Source organism: Phaethon aethereus (genome assembly GCF_964289735.1).
Source record: "Phaethon aethereus genome assembly, chromosome: 2".
In the NCBI taxonomy this organism is placed as follows: Eukaryota; Metazoa; Chordata; class Aves; order Phaethontiformes; family Phaethontidae; genus Phaethon; species Phaethon aethereus.
Genome location: NC_138582.1, coordinates 42,767,197 through 42,789,676, shown reverse-complemented (window position 1 = coordinate 42,789,676; position 22,480 = coordinate 42,767,197). Strand labels below are relative to the sequence as shown.

At 39.4% G+C, this 22,480-nt stretch overlaps 1 protein-coding gene across 1 annotated transcript in view; it reads right to left on the bottom strand.

Moving 5' to 3' along the window:
- The window catches only part of TOX (thymocyte selection associated high mobility group box), a gene marked incomplete at its 5' end in the record, with an annotated part of 221,129 nt that overhangs the window by 103,171 nt on the left and 95,478 nt on the right, over window positions 1–22,480 (bottom strand). Inside the window, one exon of the mRNA XM_082014844.1 lies at window positions 6,241–6,306. Coding sequence (XP_081870970.1) covers window positions 6,241–6,306 — 66 coding nt within the window. The remainder of the gene's footprint in view (window positions 1–6,240; window positions 6,307–22,480) is intronic.

The window sequence follows — 22,480 nt, the reverse complement described above, 5'->3', positions numbered from 1 at the left end:
CTGCAGAGAAGGACTTGGGGATCCTGGTGGATGACAAACTGGACATGAGCCAGCAATGTCAGCCTGAAGCCCATAAAGCCAATTGTATCCTGGGCTGCATAAACAGAAATGTCACCAGCAGGTCGAGGGAGGTGATTCTCCCCCTTTAACAGGGACCCCACCTGGAGTACTGCATCCAGCTCTGGGGTCCCCAGCACAAGTAAGACATGGCCATGTGGAATTAGGTCCAAAGGAGGGCCACAAAAATGGTCAGAGGGCTGGAACACCTCTCCTATGAAGAAAGGCTGAGAGAGTTGGGGTTGTTCAGCCTGGAGAAGAATAAGGAAGATCTTTCTGCAACCTTTCAATATATAAAGGGGCCTTATAAGAAAGATGGAGAAAGACTTTTTACCAAGGCCTGTAGTTGACAGGACAAGGGGCCATGGATTTAAACTGAGAGGTTAGATTTAGATTGGACACAAGAAGAAATTCTTCACTGTGAGGGTAGTGAGACACTGGAAAAGATTGCCCAGAGAACCTGTGGATGCCCCATCATTGGAAGTGTTCAAGGTCAGGTTGGATGGGGCTTGGAGCAGCCTGATTTAGTGAAAGGTGCCCATGCCCGTGGCAGGGGATTGAACTAGATGATCTTCAAAGATGCCTTCCAACTCAAACCATTCTCTGATTCTATATACGTAGATCTATAAACATATATATATAGACTTGTTAATGTCACTGTTGATGTATTTTTATCAGGGACTCGATTCTTTCCAGACTCTGTGCCTGATGCTAAGACAAATTAAAAGATCATGTTCTACACAAAAGGGAAAGATAGGGTAAAATTACCTCAACCTTTAACCACTCATTCAGGATACGAAAGACCTGCCTGGTGTTTTTCTTTCCCTGAGGCCGTTTAAACCTACATGCCTTTTTTTTTTTTCTTTTTTTTTTTTTTTTGAAAGTGGCATCTATAGCCTACTTCAGAGAAATTCAGGAGTGAGGAGTGGACTCCCTTCTGTTGATACTCTATTTTTGAAACTAAAAGATAGTGGACAGGGAAGGGTGAGGTGGAATATGGTCCAAAACAGCCCTGAACTGCAGCCAGCCAGCAGACTGACCAGGTGGCATTGCCCTCTCAGTCTGGAGCAGCCTCTCAACTAATGAGCAAAGGCTTTCCAGTTTTTGGGCAAAATTGCCCTGGACTTGAGGGTAGTATGTACCCGTGGACGACACTGGACCATGTAGTGATTGTCCATGCAAGAATGCTGCTTCTCCTGAATCCTGTCCATGGCAGCCAACTCCTGCCTTGCTCTGCTGACTGTGGATCTAGAAGAGTGATGAGAGGAGAGCCATATCTTCTGGCAGGAAAGGGATACAGTACCCTGAAATTCTAGGCTACCTACAGGGAAGGACCAATACAGAGCAAGACAGAGCAGCTATTATGCAGCATTTATCCATCCTTACTTTACATGAGTAATAGCTATTCCATTAATACCCTAAGAAATTAGGATATAAACATATAAAAAGAAGTTAGGGATACATGTCCAGGACCATGTGCATATGGCAAAAAAAGGAAGGGGAACCCTTTAGTTTCCCATTAACATGAAAAATCTCTCTGTTGGATGTCATTCTATCCTATTTTACACTGGAGCTGTACAGAGCAAAACAGTTTTGATACCCATGGTGACCACTGTATCAAAGAGCATGCATCTGTATCTTAGACCTCCCCTGGCATAGTTCTGGGAGGGACAAAAATATCATCTCTGTGCAAGTGGTATTCCTTCCTCTGTCTTGCGTATCTCTCTTCTTCCCACTGGGGCAATGGGGCTACTGCCCCAAACCATCAGCTCCACGCCAGCTGTCCTCCCTTCCCTTTGGATCATCCGGGGGATTTCGCGGCTGGATTCATTACCCTTAACATTTATCAGGCCTTGGGAAGGCTACAAAAGTGCTGAGGTTCTATGCAGCAGAGTCCTGAATTACATTCTGTACTGTGACTAGGAAGAAATGTAAAATAAACAATATAATTTTATACTGTGCTGTGCATGGCCCACAAATTACAGGAGGAGGAATTACATGAAGAACAATTCATCTCTGAGATTCCAATTATAGGTGTGGGGAGAAAACAATATATTTGTGAGAATTTGAAATGCAGAGCAGTTGGCATAGTTTTATTTTAAAATGATAAATATTTTCAGATCGAAGTGCAATTAATAGTGAAAATGTCATGTAGTTTTACTACATATGTTTGTTAATATGGCTGGCATAACTCATTTAGGAGATGCCTGCAGTGCAGAGTCCTGTACTACATATATCATAACCAAAAATACAGTACTTACACATATATATAAAATGTACACAGAGACAACATTGCCAAACAGCCTTTTGGGACAGTCTAAAAGAATATCATTAATTTTTACTGTGTACTTACACTTCTGGCTCAGTTCCAGTACCGGCTTTCTGTAAAAATCATTTCAAGTATAGAATTATGCTATTTGCTTGCAGCAACATCACAGGAACAGTAGTGAGCCATATGTTGCTACTTAGCAACTTAGTCTGTAAGTCCCAAAGCATGTACTGATTTGAAAATTGAACAGAAATGATAATTGTTGAGGGATGCTGTGAGGCAACTTGTCTTGGATTACCAAGCTATGCAGATGTTTGATGTTATATAGAAAAAGGAACAAAACTATATTTTTCCTGTCCAATGGCTGAGCCTTTATTTATGTTAGCCTAAAGGGCATAAATTGATTAAAACCCTTAAAATAATACAACGTGATATTTTTCTGGATATGAACACTTTGCAGTAAACAGAAAAAAATGATGTGCAAAGTTCAGCTTTATCAGGGCAACTGAAACATTTCTGGTATCTAAATTCTATTTTCTTCTGCAACACAGTTTATTTTATAGCCTCCAAATTTCTTGAAATGCTGGATCCTAGGAAAAGTTAAAGAGAAAAGGCAAAACAAGCAACACTGCTCAGGGTTAAATCCAAAGCAAGGATGTGAGCATGTCAGCGTGGATCAGGACCCCAAAAGTCCTGTGCCTCATAGCCACAGAACCCTGAAGACAGCTTAGTAGAAACCCCTCTGTCCTTGGTGTTGTATATGATGACTCAGTCTGTCAACCTACCTCCCAAATAAGCTGTATCAGACTCTGAAATTAGAAGATGATGCTTGTGTCTGACACAGTCACCATGTTCAGAGCGTGAATAAAAGTTTCTGATAGGACCATGCATCTCCTAACATGTGGGATTCATATTTTAGTTAACAGATGTGGATCCATCAAGGAAAGTGGAAAAATGTATTCACTCCTCATTCTGACAGGATTCAAATCCTCATTTCAGATCTCGCAGGGGAACAACAAAGTTATTGGGGATGGGAGGGAACCTGCACTCCTCTCACTGAGGCTTTGCAACTGCAAGTCTCATGAGGACAGATGCAAAATGGACACAGGAGAAAACTTTATGGATTAAGTGACTAGGCTTTCACCTGGGAGAGAACATTTTCCCATCTCTTCTTATGGGATTATTTGTTTTACATCCAGTAAAAATGAGGGGAAAATGAACAAACACTCCTGAAAACAGGGACCAGAAAATACAGTCACATCCTTTCCTCTTCCTCCCCAGTAAGCCACACAAACTGGCATGCTTTGTTTTCAGAGCAGTGAGTATTGTATTCTGTCCAGTTTTAACAAGGAGATTGGATGTTGAAATGGTAGTCAGTTCACCAATTTTGGGTGACCACCAAATGTTCACGCCTGAAATAGGAACAGCACCCCATTACAGTCGGTGAAGACTTCGCCGATACTGTTGATGGAGAGCTGCTTAGCTCCTCTGAGGAACAACTAGCAGCTAAGGTTCAGGAAGGCTTCTCTCACGGTCACAGTTCTTAAACAAGAGAGGCAGGATGTCCAAAAGACCCCCAGCTTCCTGATCCTAGTGTGTTTTTTGCCTCCTTTTAAAAATATTATTATTACAGGCTTTCATCTATCCTCACTTTAAAACTGCTGCAATGGTGTAAGCACCAGGAGAGCATCACAGTAAGGGAAAGGAGGATGGGACAGCCCCAGGTTGATGGCTTCTCTCAAACAGGCACAGGAGGCTGTTTGACTGGTGTGCATTTGGTGATCACTTAAAATACCGTGCCTAGCTATCGAGCTACCTCCTGCCACACAGATCACCCAGCAAAGGACAGAGTTTTGACACCTGCCTCTGGGTTTTGAGCTCCACCTGGGAGCCAGACAGCCAAGAGCTTGCCTTTGCCACAGTGAGATTTTAAGTCTGTAAGCCCTTTCTTGGTTCCAGCCCTTAGTAAGCATTCAGGGTTTTCTGTCATCTTTGAATTTGCAAATGTCACATTTGATAGATTTTTTTCCTTGAAGACAAAATCATTTGCACTTAATATATCTAGGCCTGGATCCTTTAAAGGTACTTTAAGCACCTTACTTCCACTGAAACCAGTGAGTGTTAGATGCATAAATATCTCTGAGGATCTGGACCTTGTTAGCACATGTAGAAACTTCATAAAAGATTAAAACTTATACTCTTAATTTTTCAATATGCCATTTAAATTATTTAAACTACATGCATACGCAGTACAAAAATATCAACAGAAGAAAAATAATTCTGATGTATAACGTGGATTTGCAATTCTTTATTCAAAAGTATTTAAGACAGACATAATGATTCTCTGAAAGGTAGCAGCTGCCTTATAACAGCAATCATTCACAGAGTTTGTATTTCTACTGTTTCAAACAAATTCAATTAGCCCTTGCACTTCAAAACCCTTAAGGCATAAATGAGATGATACTAGGCTCCTTTAATCTAATAGTAATACTAAAACTTGTCAGTACAGTTTTTGGATTAATGGTTAGAGAAAAATTAATAATATAATTTTTCATTTTTTAATCAAACAGTTCTATTCTAAACTACCTCTGGATCTTGGAGGGTTCTTAGCTGAATAAGTTAAATCACACACAAATCCTAAATGCAAAGTACAGTTGGTCTCTAAAGGTATTTCAGAATAACTTCAACAGAAGGCTGGGAAGCACCATGATGGAACATTTTAAAGACAGTCTTTTTGGATTGAACAATGTAGCTCATCTCACACAACCTCCTGCTTCCCTGCCCCCAAATGAACCCATGTACTACACATAATGAATGGTTAGACCAACGTGGCTATCTGAAAAACCCTACTTCATGAGGACATTTAGCCTTGAATGTACTGTCACTTCCCAAAGCTATTGATTCCTAAATGACATCCTGCTCATCTACACACATTCACTATGCATGCAGACTTTTTTCCCAACCAAATGCAAGCTCTTCATATAATCCTACTGGCCCTGCCAGAAGGGGGTATATCAGACTAGCCACTGCTGGGTCTGAGACATTGCATGACCTAGACCACAAGTCTGATTATTCAGGGCAATTTCTGACACAATCTAACTGACCCGCACCACTATCACCATCACTTACTAATGTGGAATTAAACTGACCAAAACATGTGAAGTAAATGAAAATTTCTCCCCTACATATAGATGTAGCTACAGGTAGACAAAACAAAAATTTCAAAACTATTTTTGATTTAAAAAAGTAATTAAAATCTTTCATTCTTAGAAATCTATAGTATCTTAGGGTTCAAGTAGAGAGGTGAAAGATTTTTAAACATATACCCAATATTAGAAATTCATGCATAGCGTTCCCCAAAATGGAAAGGACTCAAAAGTACCTGTAAAGAATCCACATCACATTAAACCTTCTGGGCTGCAAGGTGCAGAAAAGCAGGTCATTGCCCTAACCCTACTGCTAATGGTGGAACACGAGCAAGGTTCCTCAGCCATAAGATTAGTGTTAAAAATGTAATTCTTCAACTACAACTGGCCTATGAGTGATAATTAAACCTATTTGTGACATGTGTAGCTTATAATGATTAACTTGTCTGCAGTCAGATAAACAAATAACCTGCACCTGTAAAGACTTTATTTCCTGAAGGTAAAACAACTGTTTAGGAAAGATCATGCTGGCAAAACAGCTGCTTGCATTCTGGAGAGGAAACAAGGTAGTATCTTTCAACAAACGCCAACTCTGGTGTTCTATCAGCTCTATCTCATTAACTGGAAACAAGGCTTAAATGCTTTGTTTATAAATTATGATTATTCCTGATTGCAGCAGTTACTGATAGTGCCACTCATTTGCAATGCAACTCTTTGAATTTGTTTAATTACAATTTGAAACAAGGCAGAGAAGATTAATTAACCCACCTGGCTGGCTGGCACATAGTCCTGGCTCGGCTCTGTCATACTCATGTACATGTTCTCACCGTCAAACTGCAAAGGAAATAATAGTAAGCATTCAGCAAACTTGAATATTTGTCAGCATTGACTGAAAAGACACAGTAGCCATAAAATAATATTACAGCCTGGTTTTAGAGACTTGTAACTGTGTGTGTGCATCTTGACTTTGATGTTCCTGTTGTCATCCTTATTGACCCTGGATATCAGTGATTTGGAGTAATTAGCGCTCTAGTAATTACAGCTAGCAAACAAGAAATGAATGGTTTCCTTTCATCTGCAATCTGTTTTAAAACAAAATGGCTCATTTTGTGCACCATGTACACATATTGCTGTTGGTTGTAATGAAGTACTAAGTGAATTGCACAGTTACTGAGAAAAGGAAGATGAGAACAGAAACTGCACTAAAATGCATCTTAATGGATTCCAACTTTAGATTCTGAGCAGAACAAGAGTTGAAATTTCAAACCAAATTAAACTCCCTCCTATTGAAATGTTCCTGTATCAGAAAGTAGGAAATATATTTCCAGACAGCTTTCAGACATCTGAATTAATGAAACAGTATACTTCTTGACTGTATGGTGTAAGAGGATAGTTTGCTTGATGTGTGAATAAAGTAAACATTCATAATCAGAATTGCAAAAATACTCTGCTGTAAATGATAAATACCATTCCTGAAAATGTATAAAACTCTTTTTTTGTTGTTGTTCTTTTTCTCCCCTCAGCTGCAGTTAAGAAGGAACAGAAATGTAATAGAAAGGAGTTGATTAAACTGTGAAGGTCTACATGGAGAAAAACTGTCAGTACTGAAGTCTCATCCTGTACCAACACAAAAAAGTATAAAACTACTGATTTCTTATGTAATCTGGAAAATGTCCCCACAGAACTCTTGTCACACCTGCTCAAGTGGCAGTGCCAACAGGGCAACTATAGTCCCAGTGCCCGCTCAGGAGGTAGGGAAAATCTTTTCAAACCTTTCAAGTAGAAATGAACAACAGCAGGAATCCCCATCCCCAGTCATCAACCACAAATTTCCAGCTGTTATGAGGTCTGTTTGAAATAACTTTCACCTGACCCCTTCTGTGAATGTTTATCGAGTGACATATTTTGGAAGCGAGCCATTATTTTTGATGATGCAGCGGCATTTTTAAAAAGTCCCCAGTAGTGAGCTTGCTCTGCTCCTACAGAAGGTGGCAGTGAAATATCCCGTGGGCATTTCTTGATCTGTGCCGAGCTTCTTGGGATATTCTACCTGCAAGGTACAGTACGTTCAACTAGACCAATTGGCAAAGGCAAACTGTGCCTTTGGCAGATAGCTCTACCAATTTTTGCTGAGGTGGCTGAAAAGGTTTCGGCTTCCAGCTGTTCATCCTCTTTCTCCGCCACAGGCTATAAAGCTTGTAACAGCAGCGGTAGAAATGAACAAGTGCCAGCTCCTGGCACAGCAGCTGATGGTACGCCCTTCCTGGCCAGAGCTATTTAATAGATAGTCACAGCCTATCTGTCAAAAGTCCTTGTTTCAGGGGTGGGAAAGGATTATGCCATGGGCACAGATCTGCATAGGGAATAGAGTATTTCCAAAGTTTGATGGAATAGAGATAGTTGGATTAGATCTTAAAAATATGGATTGATGGTTGTTTCGTTATTGTTTCTTGTTTCTACTCGCCATTTCTTTCAGCTTTCTTATTCAAGAATGTTCTTATTTATTGCCATTCAAAGTAGAGTTTTGGAGAAAATATTTTAGCATCAGGACTGTTTGCACACTGGAAAAAAAGGACAATGCATTGTTTCTTCTACTCAGATGGACAGGTGAATTTCTGAAGAGAGATTTCACAGCCTGCAGTTGGAAACCAAGTGCTACAGTGCAAGGCCTACAGGAGCTCAACTTATCCGGCTTGTCAGACGAAAGGCTGAAAGGTTCCTTGATCACTGCGATTGCTACTTACACTCTGGAAAGATGTCTGATAGCAAGATGTCAGCCTTCCTGACAGTGGTATAATGAGATCTAGTGTTGAGAAATGGGAGTTAGAGAAATTGAGTTCTGAAATAAGACACAAGTTCCTACTTTAGAAGGTAATTAAGCATTATGTCAACAGCAAACTCATAATTTCTCAGACATTTAAAAATTGTTAGATATCTTTTTCAGAAAAGATGCATTCCATATCACATTTATGAGAAATCCTATGGACAGGATAGTTAAGCTGCCTGGTTATGGTAGTCCTATCTGCCCCGGAAACCATGATTCCTTACATCTCCTATTTTGAATTTCTCTCATTATCCTCATGTATTTGCTGCATCACCTTGCAAACATTGCTATAATTCAAATATTATGTTGCATATGTTTACTTGCAGAGAACATGAAGAAATGTCTTTATTTTTCTGCATACTGGCTAGATACAATCCAGTGTTATTTAAATTCATTCTGCCTTCTGTAAATCCCGAGCCTGAGGTTTTAGAAACTTTATGAGGTGTACTAGTCTTTCAGATAATTTCCTGTTTTGGATGCTTGGTCATCTGTCCTTGCTCCCAAGCTTGCAATCACCAGGTCTGCATTCACAGAAAAAATTCCCTAAGGTCATTTTTCCATGAATCTGGGAAATTTTCATCATTCTGTGTGTTGTTCTTGGATCATGTGCCTACCTGATCGGTGACTTGCTGCTAGTGCTGCCTTCAGCACTGGTAGGATCTTGGATCTTAGCCTTTCCTGTTTGTTGCTTGCGGCCCTCTATTTAGCTCTGAAATGCTTTTGTTCTACTGCCTGTGGACTTAATGTGAGCATGAATCAATGAAACCAAAAAAACAAAAGTATACCTAAAGTTAAACTTCCTGGCCTTTTGGTTTGGCCTTAAATAACAAATGACTTTCTGCAATGTTTTGGATGAATTTGTTAGGGTAAATTCTCAGAAAAATATACTGATGCATAATATCTGTAAAATCTGAGTGACTTGTTAACATCTAAAAACACCCAGCAGCCATTTAATTTCTCAATTTCTTCAATATTCAAACATGCAGTTTAGTCACTGCAATATTTAGCATCTACTTGTTAGAAGTTTGTGTATAATGTTCTATAATAGGTTGTATAGTTCAATAAGGTTTGATGCAATGTGTATTTTTTGTAGTGTTTATATTTGCAGGATGTGGGCTGTAACATTTTAGCTCACCGTTGCCGTGTTAGTATTTGTACTACATTTACATCTATCTAAATTATTATCTGCCCTCAGTGCAGTGTGGTGCAGAGCTCCTTGGTAGGTCCTAAGCCATCAGATGCAAGCCTGAAAAACACCCATAAACTCAAATGATGACACATATACACAGGCAATTCCTACAGCAGGTGTTGTTATGAGACACTTCCTTTAAGTTCTCAATGTTTACTAAAATTTTTATAAAAGAGTGAAATTATGATTTTTGTAAGCAAAAATAAAACAAAATATTTACTTCAATGCTGAATTGTTTATTGATCTCCTTTCCCAGCTACCAAAGCAGTGTGGAATACAGGTCACCTATACATCCCACTGCAGCCAAAAAAAGGTATACAAGCCTTCAATAAGAAGAAGTTCAGAGACAGATGCAGCACATTGTATCTATGTCCACCCTACATAAATGTGACTATCGCACATCAAAACAATAAACCGAGAAAAAAATGCCAACGATTTGATCAGCTGGAAGATCCTCCTATTGTCTCTTCTCATGTATATTAAAAGCTTCCAAAACAAGGCCCTAAACCCTACAAATGAACACTGAATCATTTCACCTTTTTATATACGTTTTTGTAACATGCACGCTCTGCAGCATGGCATCTCTCAACAATTCTCCTCCAAGACAGCTTAACTCATACTGCATCCACCTTGAATTCAGCTTTACAAGTGAGATGATTTATGCAACAGCAGTTCAAGCAATCTATCCAAGTCAGACTATGAGTCAAAAGATCAGCAGATATGACCCAAAGATGCCTCCAACCACCAGATTTTTTTTTCCAGGCTACATTCTATGCCTCCAAAATTGTCTTATTTTACTCATCAACCCAGGTCTGCAAGAACCTTGTATTTCCTAAACTTCCCTGCCACTCACTGTGCTTGATTTCAAGCAAAGAAACTGCACAAGCATCACTTAACCTGTGGATGACAGAGAGAACAGACGAAACAAAGGCAGGCAGTTAAATGAACTGTCTTTTATGAACCTATGTATGATATATATATATATCATATGACATTTCATCTAAAGCTTTCCCAATGTCTCTCCAAGATCCTTCAGTATCATTAAGGGCAGATTTCAAAAGCTTTCATTTTAATCTATTAAAAGTGAATGCTAATACAATATTCTGATGTGTGATAATAACTACTCTTGACAACATTTCTTTTCATATTAAAGTGTAACTGCATGAGAAGTTTGGGTGAGAGTAAACTAAGAATATGACTGCACTGTAATATGAAAAGATATATAACTGGGAGCTATTTTAATATATATTCAGGATTGCATCATATTCTTTATTTAAATGAATATTACAAATAAAACATACAGGCAACACTATGGTATGGCCAGTTAGAATCTCCCTTAGAATAACCCTTTTTAAGACAAGTTATAAAGTTCAGCAAACAGCATGCACAAAACATCCAAATGCTATTATTAAATGCAATTTACTCATATAAGTTAGGAACGTAATTGCATAAACACTGGCTGACTGTTACTGAAGCAAGAGCTATGACAGAGTTCAGCAAACATCCAGAGTGGTAAGGCTGTTTTATCAGGCATGGATTTACCAAGGGATCCAAATCTGGCTTTTGTCTCCCATTTACACGGCATCACATCAGAGTTATACGATGAGGTCACAGCCAGGAAGACTGTTTTCATCTTCCCACTTAGGTTGCAGCCAACTCTGCCAACATTTATAATAATGGTTATGAAGTAACAAAGCTTGTAAGAATGGTATTTTTTTATTCATTCTTTATGTACTACTTCAAATGAAAAACATCCTATGTGGACTATGTCACAAAGACATTTTAATCAGGTGGCACAAAACCAAGTAGAGAACAAAATCTCTCATGGTGACACCAACTTAAAGAAGCTTCATTACAGCCTACATACACAGAATAATTTGGAAGACAAAAAGTAAGGTGCAACAGGGCAGAAGAAACTAAGAGGGGTTGAAAGCCAAAGAGGATAACTGGAAACAAAACGTATTTATATACTGCTAACTGTATGTGCGTATACAGTGATTATAAATGCAGAGACATACCTGCATTACCTTCATGTAGCTAGTTCAGATGACAACGGCCACAGGGATGCACAGGCTTAACGGAGGCTTCCAGCCTAACTATGTGTCCTCCCCTCGCCACAGGCTCCTATGCCAAGTCACTCTGTCTTCATTGCCAGGGTCACCTGAGCTATCTGGATTGGAGGGAGAATGAATTTTCCCCCCTCTTTATCTTTGCCTCCTTTCTACTTCACACTTCTTCGCTATTGTTGAAAGAAGTGAGCATTTATTTTGCTCCCTTTTCATCCACAGTTTTCAACTTTTGAGGGAATAGCATAATTGCTTTCTCTTTGTTATGCATGTATGTGCATATGTGCCCTAAGTTCTACAGGAATAGTTATATCAGCTAAAAGAAAGGAAAAAAACAAACCAAGCACATGGAAGTACAGCACAGTATGATAGTACTACATCTCGTCCAGCTGCAGTGTAGGCAGAGAAGCATGATGAATAATAGCCCATATGGCTTTTGATGTGAAAACAAGCTTGGGGCTTAGGTGTCAATGGGGAGCAACTTTGGACACTGTTTTGTGCACAAACATATCTCAACAACGATATCCTGAAATGTAGAGATTAAAGGAGAAGCAGCAAGGGGAGAGATTGTCAAATTGGTGAAAGTTGCTGTATTTAGTAAGTTTGGCTCCTGGGTAAAGCCACTTGAACTCGACATCCCAATTTCTTCAAAGGATGTTACAGATCTTCAAAGTTTGTGTTACTAATCACATAATCTAAATACAAATTTCTCCCATCTCAGATTGGAACTGGAAGCTAGATTTAAATTTAAACTGTAGCTATACCTTTTAATCATAGTTTGCCTTCCTCCGATGGCACCCCAACACAATTCATCGTGTTTCATTTGAAGAAAGTGTTGCAATAACATTGTGTAAAAAGATTATTTATTTCCAGCCATTTAGTGATTTTAGTGCTTACATCTTATAATTTGTAATTTACATTATCTAAAAGCCACTAATCCTGAAAAAGCTTTAAAACTAGGCAATTTTGTTTATTTTAAACCAAATGCCAAGAGTGGACATTGTCTCAGGTTGCTCGATGACAGAGTGATATTTTATTTTACTCAGGGCTGCTGAAATGAAACTAAAATAATGATGGGATACAACATAAATAATCAAATGGCTATGCCAAAGAAACAGTTGATCTGGTTACAGCAACCATTAAAAACAGAGATGCTCTGTAAACATTACTACACAATGGAAAATCCCTTTCGTGACACATTTTGGCAGAATGGCAGGTCTGTATTAAATTGAAACTCCATTTTGTCTCCTCAACTCCATTTTGTATACCGTACTGAACACATGTTTAAATTTGCCCAAGACAGGATACAGTAATGCATTCCAGACAGGCATTCTTCCCGGGAAAGGTGCTTGACACCTTGCTGAAGGACTATCACAGGAAAATTGTCAAAAAACAATCTAGTATTATTGACTTTGATTGTTTCTGTTCTGCCGTCTTCCCTCCCTCATTCCAGGACTGTTTTTCGAAAGAGGAAAGTACTGGTAGACTATGAGATGGGGTGAAAATTCCTGAATGGAGCACCATGGCAAAAAGAAGTCAAATGTCTTTGCAGAGCTGGATGTCCCTGTATAGTCAAAGGAAGGTGATTACTGCAGACTGAAAGGACATGGAGAAGTCCTGTCCCACCTGGAGCACTAAGAGCCCTCCACGTCACAGAAAGTTTGATGTGTCAAGCACTAGAGAGGAGATGGCATGTCTCAAGACCATTATTAGTCATTTTAATTCCGTAACTGGTTTTCAAGGGTAAAGTATTGGGAAAATCCTTTATGTCTCCTGTGCTTTCATTTTCTTACATGTTCTCCAAAGAGTCTAAACCAGGAATATGGGATATGATGTGTTTAATTAATCCAAGTATGGTGATGTGTGGGCTAAGCATATTGGAGCTGGGAAGGTCTGGATGGCTCCCGGGGGAGTGGGAGCAAACCATGAGGTGGGTGGGCACTGGCAGTGAGCCCCAGAGCAGGACGCGAGGGTGCTGCTTTGCAAGGAAGTGCCGTCAGACATCTCCTATACTTAGAAAGAGCCAGGAACAGCGATGAAACGCTCTCTCTGCCCACAGCACCCAACGGACTTTGGTACATTCAGTGCTTGGATCAAAACGCGACAGGGCTTGCAGACTAGCACTGCACTGTGTCTTTTCTACAGCCCGGCTTTCAAAGAGGACACGTTTTGAAAATATTCCGATTGTCCTAGAGCAAGATCGCTTTTGTCTTCAACACATACTACTGCTTCAAAAAGTATAGGCAGTGCTGTCAAAGTTTTCTTGCAGATTTTTATCCCTGCGCCATAAATATCCAATCCAGACCTTCTACGGTTGTGTCCCATAAGCTAACTTACTATTTACCACTCTCATTGCAAGAAAGGGGAGGAACCAGAGGGTTTGCTGAGTACATTCTCAATGGCAGCAAGCTGCCCGAATATCTAAATATACACTGGTAGTTAAAACCTGAATGATGGCACTACAGCATTTGTGTTTTTCCTGCACTTAATAAAGGTTAACATGTAACTGGAGAGGAGGTGAAGGGGGGTGTTTAGCTTCCCGCTTGGAGACTGCATGTGTCAATGCCTGACAGAGCCTTGAAGTTGTTAGCCCGCATGCAGAGTGCTAGCTGAATGAGGTTACAGTGCTGAGCACAGCGGGCTAACAGAAGTAGGATCAGACTGACAGGAGGAGTGGCAGAGTCCAGGCACAGCAGAGTGTATCAAAGACAGCCCAGGGGAGAGCGGGTACTGTATTAGTCCTTTGTGTACGTTTAAATGGAAGACAGTGAGCATGCAGAGATGAACTCTGAACTCTCTCAGCTGGGCTGCTGCTCCTTTTAACCTTGGGTGTTAAATAAAACAAAATTAAAAAAAAAAAAAACAAGAAGCCAACAAACCAATGCACTTCTATGCTGAAGTCTCTCTTGCATATTGAACACTCAATAAATAAACATACCGAGATCAAAGTGGCAAGTGCTTTTGTTATTATTTTACTCAATCCACACTAAATTACAGATGCAGCCACCCACTGGGAAAATTGGGTGATAAGGTGGAAAGGTTTGAACAACTAAGATTAGACCTTTCTTTTTCTGCCTACAGTAGCTGAAGAAATTTGTTTAACCTGGTAGGCTTCTAATCTTTTCCAACCCCAACACATCTGGCCAGTTTCATGACAAGGTCTGATCCTGCATGATGGAAGGTGAAGGGAATTGTGCCATTGCCATTCGGACAGAAACTGGATCATGTAGAACGGTAGTCGTTTTTGTCAATATTAATCTCTGCCTCATCATTTCAAATGCTAGATTATGTAAGAAAACACAGGAAAGCTTAATAAAAAGGATCTACAGAGAGCAGACAGATGACTAAAAGAAAAGCCTTTTTTGTATATCCACGAGCAGAGACCCCTGTGTTGCAGTACGGCAGAAGAGAGGCTCCACAGACCTTACTGAATGAGTTTTACACAACTAGGACAAAACCTTTCCTTTGCATGACTACAGTGGGAGCTGTGTGCAGGGACCCATGGACAGAACTTGACCCACTATGCTATTTATAGAGTGAATGGGGTATATATAGTTCCTGTGAAAAAGTACATCTGCTTCTACACAGCAGAATCTTAGAAATAAAATGGGCCAGAACATTAACAATAAAAGCACAAGCAAAATTCCACTACTATTCTGAAAATCCTCTGACAGAGGGTCTTGAGAAGTAAACTAAAGGTAACAATTGCCAGGTAACTAGAAAATCTTGTCTGCATACTGCTACGCCTCATGTTTAAAAGAGTAAGGAAAAAAAAACCCATGGCATACTTAGAAACCAATTTTAAGAAGTCATTGAAAGGTTTGATCATCTAATAACTTAGGCACTCCAGACCAATGCAGCAGCTCATTTGAGCACATGCATAACATGGATTAAAATTATCCCACTGAAAGCGATGACAGTGTGAGAGTATTTAAAATCAAGCACCCATTCAAATATGTGATGAGATAGGACCCAAGAACTCAGAAATTTCCAGGAACAGGCATAAAATACTGAAGTAGGTGCCAAACTCAAATGGGACAAATCAGCTTAAATTTCTGGTAAACCAAATTATTTAGCACAGTCTGATAGGATCTCATTAAGTACAACAAATTCAGACAAGGGGGTTGTAGGGCTGATACACAATCACAGTTTACCAAAACACCTACTGTGGCAGCCACGTGGGCAATCCTACTTCCATCCACAGTTACTCTGGTATACAAGGAGCTCCATTAATTTCAACAAGATTATTTTCATGAAGAATGTCACACACTTTTATTTCCCTGCCTACATGAAACAAGAAGGTGGAGCCCTGTGCATGTCCAAAAGAGGAATCTGAAGCAACATGAGTTTTTCAGTTTAGAGTTGCAAAAAAGATTCAAAGGCTTGACAAGGCTTGTAGCTTGACTTATTCCTTTGCTAGGATGGTCTACAGATCAAGCTGAGATACACTGACAGAGCAATGTAAAGAAGTTTGCAGTATTCTATCCCAAAATAGAATCCCACTGAAGAGTAGATGTGGTTGGAAATGTTCAAAATATTGCTCAAAAGTGGAAGATGAAAAGTTGTTTTACTTTTTTTCCTATTGACTTCAGTGAAGATGTGTCCTTGATGTAATGAAATTATTTATCAGTTCTCAAAAATTCTAAGTGTTCTCTCTATGCCTTTTAAGATAAAATTTGACCTTCAAGATTACAGTTCATTTCATGACTGAATTATTCCATGACTGTTTTCATCTTTTGTTTCTATTTTGTCAAGTAGAACTCATAACAACTTTTTTGTTAAAGTCTGCAACAGTATTTCCTTTATACATTTGATACATTTTTTTAACAGAAAAAAAAAACAAGTCTGCACAAATATACTTCAATTTTTTCTTAGTTTTGAAGGTAAGGAGCTAAAATATCAAGTTACAGTTGTACCTGCCACTCTCCTACCAAAACCCTTTAAAGATTAAAAATGTTCCACCTCCTCCTCCCTCCCATTTGAAGAAAGAGTGCTACCCTCAGCGCTGGCTGCTGCTTTTCTCATCAATACGCTCTGAATCTATTACTGTTGTACATTCCTCACAGCAAATCAGATAGCAAAAGTTACTCAAACCTGGCATTATCAGCGCCATGGCTGTTGTCTTTCCAAGAGGCCATGCATATCAGCATGAAGCAGTCACATTAGTGCTGGGAGGAAGCTCCCTGGGCAGCCAAATCCATTCCCTGAATAATAGCAGAATAGGTTTCACACAGCATCCGCAAAAGCTTATTGTGAAGTCCTGCCTTGTATACAACTCCAGCAATGGTGTTTCCATGCATTTTCCCCTTTCAGTTCAAACTCTTCTGCAATTTTACTGTTTTATCTTAAGACCTTTTTGCATCCTTCCAGTCTGCTAAGACTAATCACTCCTACCTTTTAATAACACTTGTGAACACACTTAAAGATAGATACTCTGTCCTCTTCTTCAGGAAGCCTATTTTAAATTCCTTTAGTCTTCTCTGACAACATGTTTTTTTCCAAACATTTCCTCATTTGTAACCACTTGAGTGCTTCCCTTTACTGATGTACTTTTCACCATCTGATGTGCTATCCAAAATGAATGTAGTGCTCTAGCTAGCCGTGGACAAATAGGAACAGGTTCTCTAGTTCCAGGGTTCATCCAGACTGTGGGTATGCATCAGCCTCTTCCTCCCTGCGCACTTCATTTGGAAAATGCTTTGGTTTTTTCCAACCCTTAATAAATGAAACCTCTGAAAGCTTCTCCTGACCTACAGTAGCATGGGAAGTTGCCATATAGTTAGGGCAGATAACATGATCTATGACAAATGGTGAACATCTAAGGTCCGCAGCTTGCGTCCCCCGAGATGTATGTTTTTTCAAATCAAGCACTTCCAAGCTGAATCTTATGATGAAACTAACTTTGAAACATTTTTACATGAAAAATGAAAGACTCTTTCACCAGAAGAACATTCAAGCACACAGCAGCATTGCGGCAAACCCTCGTTCAGTCCTACTCCGCTGTTCCCTCCTGTATCAGTCGAGCACCACAGCCACAGACTATGGGATAGTCTTTCCATATCACTTCTTGTGGCACTTAACTTTCTAAAAGCACTTAATGATGTAGACTTGAATTTGTCTCTCTCACATCTAGTTGAGCTCTCCCCCTCACAGTATATTATTTTCTGGTATCGGTCTTTCCAGTTTTGAACAGAAAACACATCCCAGCCCCGAGAAATTCCTCTTAAAGACAAACTGGAAAAAAAACTGGCAATTATGGTTTTGTCAAATGAGTATCGGCAAGACTATGACACTTCAAAATTTCCAGCCTGATGTAATTCTGAAGTCCCTGAATGCATCGAAACAAGCTTTGGAAAGGGCCACGCAGAGACACAAGGGAAGCGCTTCATTTTTACCGCCTGCCATGAAAGGAGCTCCGGCGCAGGCTCCTTGCTGGCAGGCCAGGCCGCAGCAAGGCCACAATCCAATGGTTGCAATTCCCCACGTGCAGCCGCCCGGAGGGCCGCAGGTACTCTGCACCCCACGGCTAGGAGGGGAGTTATAGACAAGGTGGCCGTGGGCTCCCTTCATCTTGGCTGGCATTAAACTACCAGTCCCTGCAAAGAGGGTGTCAGCCTTTTTGAACAGGACTGTGACACCAATGGAACAGCAAACCCTTTGAAATACAGAAGTGCTGCTTTTTAGACAAATAATCCTATGACTCACACAGTGCAGCCTGTGCATTCAGTGCACCGAAATAGGAGCAAAACTTAGCATTTGCTAATCTTATTATAATTATAACAATCTATGTTATAACCACTGTTAATGAGCTAACGTAATTTTAAAATAAATGTATAATATAACAATGTGATTAAAGCTTGATGGAGCTGTTCTTATGCTTTTATGATATAAAAATGGCTTCTTATTAGCTTTTGATGTTTCATTTTCCCCACAGCATCACAATATCTGCTTCTGTTTTACCCAATTGTACAATAATTGTTGTTTAACTTCAGCAATCTCATAGCCTAGTCAGACTCTTTAGCCATTTTATTACTCATTAAAAGTACTCTATAACACTAATGTCATGGAAAATATGCCTTATAATTTTAGTGCCCCATATTATATTCTCTCACCTCTCTGTATAAGCTACTGAATTATTAATACACCATCCTCCAGATTTGATAAAATCTGTGATGAAAATTATCATAAACTTCTATGCCTGAAGACCATTAAATGAGTGCACATTAAACTTGAATTAAATGGCTTGAATAATTTTTGTTTTAAAATGTTCTTTGTGTTTAGAAGACTGAAATGCATATTGACAGTTTTAAAGTTATGGAACAATCCATTTAAAAACACAGCTTCAATGGTCATACTTAAGGTTATGTCTCTACTGTACATACTCAAAATAAACTTTCATCACATGGTCAAACTAATTTCCAAATTAAACTTTCCCAATCTAGAATAATTTAATTCTGTGTTTATTAGGTGAAAAAACCAGTAAAGAGGGAACAGAGAAAATCAAATGGGCAAATCATACTATGATTTGCAGATATACAATCCCAGTGTAAACATTATCAAAACCATATTTGGCTCCTTCCCTCCAACATTAAAAGACACGCAAAACACCAGTTGAAATAACATATTTGCTGATGGAGTAAAACGTCCTTGATTTGAATGCAGTTCAGAAAGAAACACCTTTTCACAGATGGGGCCTGCACCAGAGCACTGGTCTGGATCTATGCTGGTATAATTCAATTGTTTTCAAGACTAACATTGAGTAGAGCATCCATTGATCAGGCCCAAGAAATGAAGTTGTACTTGAGATACAGTTTTCTTTTTCTCATTTTTAGGGAAACCATTACATGGGCTCATGCATTCAGCACATAGTCTCTTTTGGTGTCAGCAACAATTTGTTTTGTGATATTGTTCTAAAAGAAGTATTAAGAGGCTCCAGGGTTTTGTAGAGGCTCCAGAGTCTTAACAGCTGAATTCATAAATAGCTAGTCATACAGTATCACTGTTTCTTCTTGCGCTCTACAGTTCTTGTAATACTTTCCCTTATGTCAGCGCCTACAAGTCAAAAGTTCAGAAATAATAACAGAGTACAAAAATGTGCCATCATTAGATTCATGTTTTGATAGAAAATTAATTTGGTGTTTTATTCATTCATTTGAAATAGTAACTACTGCTTTGGAAAGTATAAGGTGATTAATTTTCCAATATTTTCAGATCATATTAGTAATACAAGACATAAGTGTTTTGACATGTCTAATAGTTTTACTCATAATCACGATTTTGCAGTTCAGAAGTTCTTTTAGCTATGTGAGCCCTTACAAGCTAAAATAGTCAGAGCATTGATTTAAAAGCTGAGGAAGTATTTTATGCATTACAGTGCATCACTGAAGATCTTTTGTTAACACAGAGAGCAATGTGAATTATGCATCTGATTCTATTTCTTACTGTTAAACACAGCTCATTGGAAATGTATAACCAGCTCCTTTTAAGAATACAAAGCAAAAGCAATGTCATGTATTATGCTACAGCAGGTAATTCAGTGTCTTAGATAGGATTAGCCAACAGATTTATCAAGCAGCCTCTAAGGAAAGCAGAGTTCAAGTCTGGGCTCATCAATAATACATAAACAAACTGAACAATTAGGTACAAAGTGGCTATCTTGTCAGACAACTTATTAACCGATAAATGATATACTCACTGCAGACAGTGTAAAAAGGAGAGATATCTAAAGACAGGAAAAGAAGACTTAAAAAGAGAGCAGAAGGTACTGTGCTCTTTAGTGTGTTTGTGGACTTGGCAATTCTCTCCAAGTCTTCAGCCCAAGCTGAGACCTATGATGTCTTAGACAAAGGTGGTTCAGCAACACTTCTCTACTAGGAATCACTTGGCTTTTTTTTCTGACAGCTGAACACAATTTCATGCCTTTGCTCTTTAATCAGTGGTTTGAGGAAGAATATATTCTACTTTTCCAGTAGACAGCTACTACCAGCATCAACTTCAACTGTTTAATATGCAAGTTTTACATAAACAGTCATCCCCAGTGTGTAATGTCACCACTGGGCATTGCTATAATAGTCTGACTACTGAGATGCACCAGTTCCTAGGAAAGGGTAAATGAAAGCAGTCAGGCTTACATCTGGCTTTATGACAACAATATGTCTTAAAAGGCAAATTTATGTTAGTAAATGTCAAAATATGATACATTTGGTCCTTCTTTATTATCAACAAACTCAAATTTGATTTTCTTTTCTGTGCTGGCCTGTACTTTTCAGGCAGAAAACAAGACCAGAGGTAGGAAGGGTTGTTGCTGTTTTTCCCTCAGCCAAGCAAAACAAAAAACATCTTCATTTCATTTAGGATCAACAAGTAAGCAAGCAAATTTAGTCTAAATAAAGTCTTTTCATATGCATGTATATACCTCAGCTCAGAAATTACAAACGTATGAAGTACAGATTTCAGGATTTAACTCAGAATGAAAGTAATATTTACCTAATATGTCTTTCATGCCCATGTAGTCCAAAGTGCTTTGCAAATACTGACTAAATTCTACCCTTAATCCGTGTTCAGCGCCCCTTGACTCCAGTAGGCATTTTGAGGAGTATATGCGAATGAAGACTTCAGGCCTTACATGCTTTGCTAATGGAAATGTAAATTACCAGTTAAACACAGCCACTTCTGTATCGAAAAGGGGACATTGCTCAGAAATACCTTCCAGGGCAGCAAAAAATTCAGGAATTTATAAATATCTTTGCCAGATGGACAAGTAAAGTGGATGAACTGAAGAGGTCTGCAGTGACTTCACTGCATGGTCGTCGTACCTCAGTTAAACAAGATGGCAATTTTAAAACTGTCGTTTCACTCTAGTCTCCTTTTAGTGAACAGTCCTTCCATTTCACATCTGAGTACCTTTGGAAATGTGCCTTTACATCTTGTCCAAGGACAAGGGGAAACTACTTCTCAGACCCAGAAAGTCACCCCCACGGCCTCCTGAACCCCTTACCATGTTCATGGTGGGCCTCCCCAAAGTAGGCAGATGACAACTAATGCAAGCACAGCACCTGTAGAGAGACTAGGGTGCAATTTGGTTTAAAGGAGGAAGCAGACCTGTGGGAAGGACTGCATTTTGCCTGGGGGGTGAAACAAAAGATTGAAACAGAGGGCAGATAGTTTGATGGAAGTCAAAGCTGAACTTCCAACTGTGGAAGCAGGTTTCCATGACAGACCAGCTGAATTGCCTATATGATGCACATATTTTTTCCTGCTGACTGTAAGAAGACTCTAGGACAAATGTACCAAATTTAAGATGTGCAAAAGTTATGAGATGAATCCTAACCACTGCACACCATGAAGTCAATTGGGACAGCATAAAGTGTGCACTACCCCTCTCCAGGACCAGGTGTCCTCTCTGCTCTCCATCCCTGAGGAGCTGAAATGGCACCACTGAGGCATGGGGAAGCTGCAGCAGAATCCCCGTTCTCTGCTCCTCCTGAAGATCAGTGGTAGGGATTATGAAGAAGCCCAGGGATGGCTTTGTCTGCTATATTAAAGGATTCTCTTGCCTGAGGGAAACGTTTTTGTGCATGTGACTCTTTTCCCAACAGCAGGAAATAATAAAGAGTAGGTTGGATTGTGCAGTATGGATGCAGGCATTTTATAAAGCACTACCTGCAGAATTGAACTGGTAACAGCAGTCACGAAGGGTCTTCCCAGTGAAGGATTTCCACAGTTGCTGTCAATCTACGGACAGGCTGATGACACTACAGCAGTACATTATTGCACCCCTGCCCACAAATCCAACATATTATCTATTAGTGCAGACTGTTAGTGAAAGAAGAAACAATTTAGCACAATGTTTAAGAAGCAAAATAGACTTCTGAATTGCTATAGGAAAAATTGCACCCAATTTTTGAGTTCTTGCACAGCCATGAGATG